Below are 11,751 nucleotides of genomic sequence, written 5' to 3' on the forward strand. Positions count from 1 at the left end.
AGAATCTGAGTCTGAACCAAGAACGAGTATGAAATTAAATACTGAACGAAATACTGCTGAAGTCTATATAGAATCAAGACATCGATGAAGATGGTCAGCTAGTACCCTCACGTAGCCTTTCACATCACACACCCTAAGTCTTTCTCGAGACTGTTACAGGGAGATAGTTAGGAATTTTGAGAATCCACTCAAGCTTGTCGAGTATACCCATCCTTTAAGGCCAAGACATGGAAACTTGATCCCACATCAATTAACCTACCTTTATGTGCTTAGGCTACATCAAGCCTGAGACTCCATTTCCAAGCCATATTATAAGCCGTAATCCCATCGAGCCTCAACTCCACAAAATCAAAGCTCCAGTGATTTGCTCATCAAAGCCTCTTATTTCCGAGCCCCATATCCCAAATATCCAATCCAGTTTCACCTTGACCTAGACACGAAGTCTTCAGATACTTTGCTACCTAGGACGGGACGAACCAATATCCATCCTTAGGGTCCACTTTCGAGTGCGCTCACACGACAAGGAAATTTTTACAAATTTAGTTATACCTCTTTGGTCTATGATCAGAGGGAGTTATCTCAAATCAATTCTTTGAGCCACCAAAGGAATATACTCTCCTGACCCCTGAACTTTAAGGCCCTAACAGGATAGCTTAGGCAGACACTCAGAACTACGATCTGGTTTGATTTCACTCCACATGAATACGTAGGCAATCATCAAGGACACAACCATCCCAACTTTTAACTTTCGACCTCAAAACCAAACCTCGGAACTACGATCCGGTTTGATTTCACTTCACGTGAATACGTAGGCAGTCCTCGAGGACACAACCATCCCCACTTTTAACTTTCAACCTCAATTATGAACCACCTTAACCATCAACTTTCAACCTCAATTTCATAACCTTCCAACCACAATTTCCATTTTTACCTCTTTCCTGGGGGCTCTTTCTTGTCGCGCAGTCTCCCTTTTTACCAAATTCCAGAGTCATCTTCTCATCCTGGGGGCTTCGCTTCTGAGGCGTCACCCTTCCCTTATTCTTCCCTTTTACTCCCGAGTCTCATTCAAGTCAAGCTAGTGCTTGGTCCGGACAATGACAAAGGTCTTAGATCGATTCTCGAAGTTATCGTGCCTCAAGAGGGGTCTCTTTTACAGCAAACGGTGGCGAAAGATATCCAAGTAGACGACTGATCCATGGCTCATGCCTTGACTTTATATGTCCCCATCATTCTTGCAATTGTTTTACCTTTGGAACTGATACGCGTTGTCACCCACACTTAGCTAGGGGTTGCGCATACTAAATCAAAGTTTGTTAAATTCATCCCTGTGTCGCGTCAAATCTAAGCCAGTGTTGCGTTTGTCTGTCGTCTTGCGTCCTAGTGAGTCGATGTCGTGTCAAGTCACGCATCTAGAGCCCAACAAATGTGCATAACACATTACAAATTCCACCTTTATTTAAAAAATTTGATAAAGAAAAGAATTTTACATAACCTATGTGCTTCCTCATTCGAGGTCCATGTGATGTGTGCTATTTGCCTATTAGATTGCGTTCTTGTGTGGCTACTAACCATGCAGGTGAGTATCAGAAGCAGTGCTCGCTTCAACTGGGGGCTTTGCTCAAGTCTTCATTTTCCTCAACGACGGTCAAGATATTCCTCAGCAGTATTCGCAGTATTGCTCAAGGTTTCCCCCATGACAATCAAAAAAATTACAAAAATTCATGATCACTAAATACAGTTCATGGGCTTCTCCTCTTTGTCGGAATTTCGCTTACAACGACCTGAGCGGATTTTCTCCTCGGCAGTGCCAAGGGCGCGCCGTTGTCGACTAAACATATGATTCTTCCCCAGTGGAGTCGTCGATGTGTTCCCCAGCGAGAGTTCGTTGCCGCTTATAGCCTACGGAAAACTCAATTCGCTTGAGATCGACGCAAGCAAATTCCTCAGCAGTTTCTACTGACGTCCTGCTACCCTCAATATTATTTTTTCCTCACGAAGTTCAGCAAAGGTGTCGTTCTACAGAAGTTCCCAAACCAGAGCCTCCTTACTTAGGTTTGTAAACCCAAAGTTAGGATTCTTGCCCCTAGTTTCTTAGATCCCAAAATAGCTTCCCTTAGGTTCGTAAACCTGAAAGCTCCCATACCAAATGTCCTTAGACCCATAAATCCTTTTGAAGGTCTCATACCTTTTCCTTTTTTCCTTAGAAAGCCTGGACGTATGCGTTCAAAACAAGAATTAGTAACCCAGTAAGTTCCTAAACTTAACCTTAGGATCCCAATTCCTCTTAGGTTCATAAGCCTTTAAGATTCCATACCAGCATGTCCTTTTAGGTTCATATACCCAGGTTCACGCACCCAGCTCTTTAGGTTCCCAAACTCCCTAGAGTTCAAACACTGCTACCATTTCTATCCTTTATGATCACACTTCCTTAGGGTTCCTAAACCCAAACCTTGGTTATCCCTTAGGTTGAGCTTATATTTGGCCTCCTTCCCGTCGATGTTTTTCTTTAGGGCCCCATACCCTAGCACAATCCTTTTATATCTTTTAGGTCTTACCCTCATCTCCTACGCAACTCCGGAAACATCTCAGGGAAGAAGTCTCAGGTATGATTTCTTCTTATGGCTGGCGAGCTTCCTTACGTAGTCTAATGGACTTTAAACGACCCTCCCCGGAAGTCGACAGACTCTAAAATGTTCCCGACGACAGGTCCTTGGCTCAGACCCCTTGAGCCGCCTCGCGTCTGTGACACCCCCACATACCAATGTGCCTTACCAAGACCACCCTAGCATAAGAGACCGTCACCATCTCGGTTGCCCGAGGTTAGTATATCAAAGTTAACAACCCAAACACAACTATTAAAGTATAATGATTAAAGTTTACATGTTCTCCAAAACTAAAACCAAAGTACAACTGTGAAAGTTTAACAACTAGAAATAAAAGCTAAGTCTCTTGACGGCGGAAGCTAGACTCGAGTGATGACTCCCTATGACTGCCCCATGGCAAAAGAACTACATCATCTGTCACAATCTGCTCACCATCCCCGAATGGATCACCAAAGATTTTATAAAACAATAACAGGGTCAGTTACTGAATAATCAAAGTAAGACAAGTACAAAAGGCAACCAGTTGATCATCCTCCACCTTCGGTCTCCCGATCTCACACAGTAACCGACTACACACCAAAGTGTGTAGCCCTGCCAGATTACCCATCGCAACAGGTAATCCTCGCCGCCAGTGGTGGGACCGCAGCCAATGTAACACCCCCTCATACCAAGGTACCTTAACAAGGACTACCCTAGCATGAAAGGCTGTTACCATCTCGGTTTCCCGAGGTTAGTATATCAAAGTTACAAATTCCAAACAACATTTATTAAAGTATAAAGAGTTAGCGAATACATTATCTCAGACCAACTCAAACTAAAAGTGTAAGGACTTCAATACAACTGAAATCAAAGACGGCTAAAATCGTAACGACGAAATCTAGACTCGAAGTGATGACTCCCCATGTCTGTCCCATAGCTAAACATCTGCATTACCTGTCATATCTGCTCACCATCCCCGAATGAATCACCGCAGGTTTTACAAAACAACAACACGGGGTCAGTTACTGCATAATTCAAATAAGACAAACAAATAATGTAACCGCCTGATCATCCTCCATCCCCGATCTCCCGATCTCACACAGTAACCGACTACACACCGAAGTGTGTAGCCCTGCCAGATTACCCATCGCAACAGGTAATCCTCGCCGCCAGTGGGTGAGCGCAGCCCATCCCCACCTAGTCCAGCTCATCAACGAGCGACTAACAATCCCTGTCCCTTAATGTGCACATCCCTTCCCGTGACGGGTTCCACGGAGGGCGAACTAGGGTGTGAAGCCACTCCCGCAAGTGACTTCACCACAATCACACACACAGCATCACATCTGTCACAACACCACAACCGTCACAACACAACCACATCAACACCGCCACCACAACACCCAACCTCCGATGATCAGCAGATAACAATCATACACAGTACAATCACAATCTTAAATCAATTAACAATAAACTGAGTAGGGAAACCCTACCTTTTCGCAATCCGCTATGCTGCAATCAATCATACAAATACACAACAAATACCACATCGTCACCTACAACAATGGTAATCAACAATCAACACATATATGATGAGCAAACCCTAAACCCCCAAATTAATCCAAACTAGGGTATGCTAACTTATAAGGACAACAATAGATCAATAAAGATAAGACACTTACTATGACGACTGACACGGAATATGGTGCTAGAACCCACAATCGATGACCTTTGCCTTGGAATTGATGAAGATGATTAGAGGGGAAAGAAACGTAGCTTATGTTTTTGGAAGAGGATGCCTTTAGAAACTGACAAACGATTATATAAATAATCTCTAATCATTTTAATCAAAACCGCGGAAATAATACACGACAGACCAGATACTCGGTCGAGTATAAAGTATACTCGGCCGAGTACCCTCTACTCGGTCGAGTATTCAGAATACTCGGCCGAGTGTTCCTGGGCAGTAGCCAAACAGGCTACACGACACACTCTACTCGACCGAGTAGGCCATACTCGGTCGAGTACTAGCCTATAAAATCCGTAGTATTACAGTCTTCCCTCCTTAAAAAGAACTTCGTCCCCGAAGTTCCAACCCAACCTATGAAACCTGGACACCTAACACTAGGTCTACCTACCACACTTACTTCAACAACATGAATCACGATATCGTCCCAACTACAGCATATACTCTCAATACTAACTCCATAATATTACGAAATAACCACAATATAATGTTGCTAACCTTGTCTCACTTCCATAACACTCACTAGTAACTCAATACCCAGACAATCCACTGGACAAGATCAACCATCAAGACGGAATGTTACATTCTACCACCCTTAGAACGAACTTCGTCCTCGAAGTTTACTCACACACAAAAACATCCTCAACAATCCTTTAATACTATCGAATTTTACTCACACTCCTAAACATCATACTACTACGAACACTGCCATTACCTGTATTAAAATCAACCATAACACGAATCCATCCTTTACTCTACACCAACACTCAAACTTCCAAATGTGTTATAACATGTACAACCATCAAACTCTCTTTTCCCTCTCTACTCCTCTTAAGATAAATGTTACGTCCTCGTAACTCACTAATACTAGGTCATTTGCTATACCTCCCATAAACCTCATTACCATCGCATGACAACGATAACCCACTACAACCTTAAGACCTACAACTATTCCTATATCCAGGGCTCTCTTTCTCTAACAGTTCTCGTGCCTCCAATTATTCTGTACTCCCATAACATATATCATAAAATCCTCAGTATAACCACTACTCCATATCTTCTACATTACCATAAAATGACATACTTCTATATACATATACACTCATCTCCACAATCTTATCTCACAATCCACAATTGTTACACATACTCACATTAGCTTCTCAATTTCATCTCCTTTATTACCACAAAACTCACTTTTAACTTGACATGATGCTTGTGGACAGCGGGGGCCCACGGGGGCGCTTGGGAGGAAAGAGAAACAAGCGTTTGCATTTTTGTATGGAGTCGCCACCAATTTTTATGGGAAATTGGAACCGTTCGAATACCTCGTGTCATGTCAAGACACAAAGTAGAGACATGAACACTAAGCAATCGTTACCCTTAGCATTCTATGTCTAGAATGACTCTCGTGGATGCCAATGAACACGGGTGTTCACAGATATCTGGAGTAAGGGGTGAGGGTACGTATTAGGAAGCTCTTTTGATCGAACACCTAATCCCGCCCGCCTCGATAGCGGCCTCTACTAATGATTAGGGAAGTTATCTATACTTGATATATCGTCGGCTATATGCATGCAATGCAACATCCAAGTTTTGATCCTAGCATGTGAGAATTAATACTAAGTCGGTTGACACGTAATTTAGCAAACAATTAAGGTCGAAGTAAGGATTTAATGCTCAATTACATGTGAAAACATACAAATGATGCAAGAAATAATGATAAACACAATAAAAGAAAATTACAATAATAAAAATTACATTAATTACATTGGGATAGGCGATTTATGTCGAAAGTACCTTTAAAACGGATAATTTGAGAAAAAGAATAAAAGAATAAAATTACGAACAGAACAGAAGGTGATAATACGAATAATAGCCAATTATACGTAAGCTAAATAACTAAGTCAAAGCAACAACGGAGTTCAGGGACAGAAATCAACCAGGAATAGGCGCAGCAGAGCTGCGTCCTTTGGAATAGGCGCAGCAGTTGCTGCGTCTGTTCCTTGGCTCAGTTCTGGCTGTGAAGCCGGAATTGCAAGTCGTTAATATTCGTTGGTGATTTAAAGATTGATTAAATTATTTACTCGGATGGAAGTGATTAATATGTTATTTAACATATGAATGGGTCATGAAAACAGTAAAACATGGATGAGACGGAATTAAGATGGATTAATTACAGGAGTGAACGATATTAACAAACCAAACAAATTAATTGGACTAAACTAAACATGATGAATTAATGAATAACATATGATGATAAACAGATACAAATATACCAACGATGAATTCCAGAAACTCAATATGAACAAATCGAATTCCTACAACCCGGATTGAATTTAATGACGAAAACCCGCAAGTATGAGATTATAAGGGATTTAAGTCGGATTTAACGATAAATTATATACTAATGAATGATAAATTATATACATATGAGATTATCATGCTATTATAACAAAGAATTAACAAACAAAAGAAACAAATAAAAGAATTATGACGAATAACAGAGGACGAAGGAAGAAGAAAGGAAGCAGGAACTGCGGCAGCCTCACGAAGAGGCGCAGCAGGAACTGCGCTCCTTCGAAAAGGCGCAGCAGTTGCTGCGTCCTTTCTCGACGTTTGTCTACTGAAAATCCGTAAAAAAGGTTTTGAACGTGGTTTTAGAAATCAGTTTTAATGATATTTTCGACATAAACCTTACAATTGTGATACAATAATTAAAATACAAACAAAACTAAATCGGAAATAAGTGATGGGAAAGGTAGAGAGAGAAAGCTCTAGCTTCTCTCTTCGTTAATTAGGGTTTTCTCTGCGTTATGGCAAAAAAACCTAGATCTAAACCTTCTCATATTAGGAAATCAATTAAATCTAAAGCTATAGTAAGGCTATCTTTTAATAATCTACAAAATCTTGATCTAGACGACACGAATATGCCGACGAATCGTCCTTCTGGTAGTGATATTCCTCAATCTGCTGATGCTAAGACTACAAAATCTGTTGGTGAGATTGTGGGTATTGCCCCGTTGGATATGGATGCAATTGGAGAACACGAAATCCTACCTGAGACTGAAGCTGTTGAGGAACTTGTGATAATTCCTGAGGTTGAAGATGAAACTCCTGCAATTCCTGATAATGAATCAATTGTCCATGGAGGATGTACAACCCGAAATTGATTACTGGTCCACAGCTGTAATTTGTTATGTTCTGGGAGGAAATCCCCCATGGGAATTACTTTCTGGGTTTGTTAATCGTTTATGGGGTAAATATAAATATGATAAGATTTCGTTCCTTCCGAATGGTGCTTTCCTTGTTCACTTCCCTACTTTGGAATGTCGAGATCTTGTACTTAAACAAGGGTTCCCTATGTTTGATAACAAGCCATTAGTAGTGAAACCATGGTCTGAAACAACGTCCCTTGCTAAGGAGAAAGTGAAAGCTGTTCCTATATGGATTAGGTTGTGTGGTTTGGGATTGAAATTTTGGGGAGAAAACACTTTGGCTAAGCTGGGATCTCAATTTGGTACCTTTATGCGTGCTGATGGTGCTACTATGGACAAAACTAGATTGGGATATGCTAGGCTTATGGTAGAGGTTCAAGTGGGTCAAGCATTGCCTGACAAATTATTTTTGAAGGATGAGAAAGGAATGGATGTCTGTGTGTTGGTTGAATATGAATGGCGACCTGATGTATGCTCTGACTGTAAGGGAATAGGACACACTACTGAACAATGCAGGAAGAAAGCTGCAGCACCTCCAGCTGCACCTGCTCCTGTTAAACCCAAACAGGTTCAGGTCTGGAGACCTATTGTGAGGCCTGCACCTCCTCAGACTGCTGTGCCACCTAGAAAGTCTCCTCCTTCACCTAAGTTTGGGGGTCCAACATATCACAATTCTAGAGTCCTTATTCCTGTGAGTCCCATTATTCAACTTACTAGACAGGATCATATCACTCCTCCATCACCTATGAAATCCTATGCTGAAGTTGTCAGTGATGGTGAGAGTGATACATCTGACAAGAATGGGGGAACTGGTAATCAAATATTAATTAATAATGGATAACATTGGCTGTTGGAATGTTAGAGGCATGAACCACCCCAATAAGCAAGCTGAAATAAAGTGGTTTATGCATTTGAATAAAATAGGTCTTTATGGTTTGGTTGAAACAAAGGTGAAGACTCAGGATTTTACTACTATCCTTAATAATCTGGGTCATCACTGGGTTGGTATTAATAACAACTTACATCATCCTGGAGGTCGTGTCTGGGTAATTTGGGATCCTCAGGTGTTTCTTGTGACTACTAGAGACTGTACTGCTCAGCAAATCACAGTTGATGTGGTTGAACATAATTCTGGAGATAATTTTTGTTTCACAGTTGTTTATGGGTTTAATGATGAGAATGATAGGAAGCATTTATGGAGTGAGTTGCAACAAATCAGTACTCAGATTGCTCAGCCTTGGTGTGTATGTGGGGACTTCAACTCTATTCTTAACTTTAATGAGAGACTTGGTAGGCCTGTCTTGTGGAATGAACTGGTTGATTTCAGACAGTGTGTTGAATCCTGTGACATCACTGACATTCAAGCCCAGGGATCATTCTTTACTTGGAATAACAAACAAGATCATGCTACTAGGGTCTATTCTCGTATTGATAGATGTCTTGTCTCTAATGACTGGCTGCTCAAATATCCTGCTAGCTATGCCTATTTTATGAATGAAGGGCTTTTTGATCATACCCCTATCATCTGCTATAGGAAGGAGAGTTGCCAAACTAAGAAAGTTTCGTTCAGATACTTCAACATGTGGGGCATGGATCCTGATTTCAAAGAGTTGGTCCAAATGGAGTGGAACAAACCTGTCCATGGCATTAGTATGTTTCAGATTGTCACTAAGTTAAGAAATCTGAAGAAACCTCTGAAGTTACTGAACAAAAATAGATTTTCTGATATTGAAAAGGCTGCTGCTGTGGCAAGGCAGCAGCTGGATGATATTCAAACTGAACAGCAGAGGCATCCAGGGGACATGACTCTTAGACAAAATGAGAGGGAAGCTGCTAAGGTCTTTTCTAACCTTCAAAAAGCTCAGTTCAGTTTCCTGCAACAAAAAGCTAAAACTGAATGGCTCAAAGAGGGGGATGAAAATACTGCTTTCTATCATAGGAAGATTAAAGCTAGGCAAGTGCATAACAAGGTCCTCCAAATTAAGGATAAGCAGGGGCAGCTTCATTCTGATCCTGAAGCCATTGAACACTCTTTCTTGGCTTATTATCAAGATTTACTGGGGACTAGCAAGCCTGTGAACAAAATTCATGTGCCTACTGTAAGCTCAGGTAATACTATTTCGCTTGATCATGCTACCATTCTCCTCAAACCTGTGACTTTTGATGAGGTCAAAGAATGTATCTTCTCCATTCCTTCTACTAAATCTCCTGGGCCTGACGGCTATACTAGCCAATTCTTCAAGGACTCTTGGGATATTGTGGGGGGGGGGGGGGGATATCTTTAATCTTTGTGAAGAATTTTTTTACCACTGGAAAATTGCTGAAACAAATTAATGCTACATCTATCACTCTTATTCCTAAAAATACAAACCCTGTGAGTGTCATGGAATTTAGGCCCATAGCATGTTGTAACACCATTTACAAATGCATTGCTAAGCTCTTGTGTACAAGAATGGGTCAAGTGTTGCCTGATATCATTAGTAGTAATCAGGGAGGGTTCATCAAAGGGAGAAATATTGTGGAAAATATTCTAATCTGCCAGGACATTGTTAGATTGTATAATAGGAAAGCTGCTTCTCCCCGTTGCCTTGTTAAAATTGATCTAAGAAAAGCATATGACACTGTTGAGTGGGATTTCCTCTCTCAAATGCTCTCTGCTTTGAAATTCCCTGAGAAGTTCATTGACTTAGTGATGGTTTGTGTTACTTCACCTTCCTACTCCTTATCTTTAAATGGGAATTCTTTTGGTTTTTTCAAAGGGAGTAGAGGTCTTAGACAAGGAGATCCATTGTCTCCCCTCCTCTTTACAATCTGTATGGAATACCTTTCTAGAATCTTGAAGGTTGTAGGACATCAACAGGATTTCACGTTTCACCCTATGTGTGGTCCATTGCAGCTTAACCACCTACTTTTTGCTGATGACTTACTCTTATTCTTCAAAGGGGATGAAGTTTCTATTATGTGGCTGCTTAGGGCATTCTCTACTTTCTCTATTGCCTCTGGCTTATCCCTTAATAAGGAAAAGTCTGATATATACTTTAATGGAATGCCCCAAGTCTCTATTAATAGCATCTTGCAAGTGTCTGGTTTCAAGAGAGGCTCCCTGCCATTCAGATATTTAGGTGTTCCTATTTCCTCTAAGAAGCTTACAAAAAATGAAGGCATGAAACTTATTGATAAGATCACTGCAAGGATAAGATCTTGGGGGGCTAGACACTTAACTTATTCTGGGAGGCTTGTTCTGGTGAATGCTGTTCTTTCAAGTCTACATTCTTATTGGTCCTCTGTATTTCTTATTCCCAATGGCATCCTGAAAAAAATTGATAATATCTGTAGAAACTATCTTTGGGGGAGGGGGGGAATGATGCTTATATGAAAACACCTAACATCAATTGGGATGCTTGCTGCACTCCCAAAGATGAAGGTGGGCTAGGTATTAAGGCCTCTAAGTTATGGAATAAAAGCCTATTGGGTAAATACGTTTGGTGGATTGCAGCTAAGAAGGATCATTTGTGGGTGAAATGGGTGAACCATGTTTATATGAAGGGAAGAGATTGGACCAACTATGAACCACCTAGTGATTGTAGCTGGTCTTGGAAAAAGATTGCTTCTCTTTTTAAGATTTTTGCACCTGCATATGTCTCTGGTAAGTGGCTTGGGGAGGATAAAGAATATGAAGTCAGTAGTGGCTATAATTGGCTGAGAGATACTAAACCTAAAGTGGAATGGAGATATGTCTGTTGGAACCGTCTGAACATTCCCAAATCCTCTTTTATTTACTGGGCAGCTATTCAGGGAAGGCTACTGACTAAGGATCGTCTGGTTAGAATGGGGATGGTAATGGATTCTGCTTGTTTCTTATGTGCCAATGGAGATGAGACTCATCATCATTTGTTTTATGCTTGTTGTTTTATGCCAGAGGGTGCAACATGCAATCCCTCAAAGTGGCGAAAAAATCAGAGAAAGGGAAGAGCCCATCCTTACAGCAGGAGGGTGATCCGATGCACACCAACGTCGGCATGGTCGAAGGAGCCGAGACCGAGGAAGTGTAAATTGACCCAGGGCGCACCGTAACTGTCGGTGTCGGCCTGGAGCCAAAATTCAGAGCCGATCTCCTAGACCTGCTGAGGAAGAACAAAGATGTCTTCGCATACTCAGCCACCGAGATGCCAGGCGTGAGCCGGGAGGTGATCGTTTACAAGCTGAACGT

At 41.3% G+C, this 11,751-nt stretch overlaps 1 protein-coding gene across 1 annotated transcript; it reads left to right on the forward strand.

Moving 5' to 3' along the window:
- The first annotated feature begins 7,686 nt into the window (after positions 1–7,686).
- LOC141617060 (uncharacterized) lies at positions 7,687–9,826 on the forward strand. The gene is made up of 2 exons (XM_074434230.1): positions 7,687–8,353; positions 8,466–9,826. The coding sequence occupies exons 1-2, from the start codon at positions 7,687–7,689 to the stop codon at positions 9,824–9,826; spliced, it is 2,028 nt and encodes a 675-aa protein (XP_074290331.1).
- The last annotated feature ends 1,925 nt before the right edge of the window (positions 9,827–11,751 follow it).

Source organism: Silene latifolia, chromosome X, assembly GCF_048544455.1.
Source record: "Silene latifolia isolate original U9 population chromosome X, ASM4854445v1, whole genome shotgun sequence".
NCBI classification, from domain to species: domain Eukaryota; kingdom Viridiplantae; phylum Streptophyta; class Magnoliopsida; order Caryophyllales; family Caryophyllaceae; genus Silene; species Silene latifolia.

Coding starts and splice junctions, on each gene's coding strand:
- LOC141617060 (XM_074434230.1), top strand. CDS start 7,687: ATGTTTGATAACAAGCCATTAGTAGTGAAACCATGGTCTGAAACAACG. Junction 8,354..8,465: donor TGACAAGAATGGGGGAACTG/GTAATCAAATAT, acceptor TGAATAAAATAG/GTCTTTATGGTTTGGTTGAA.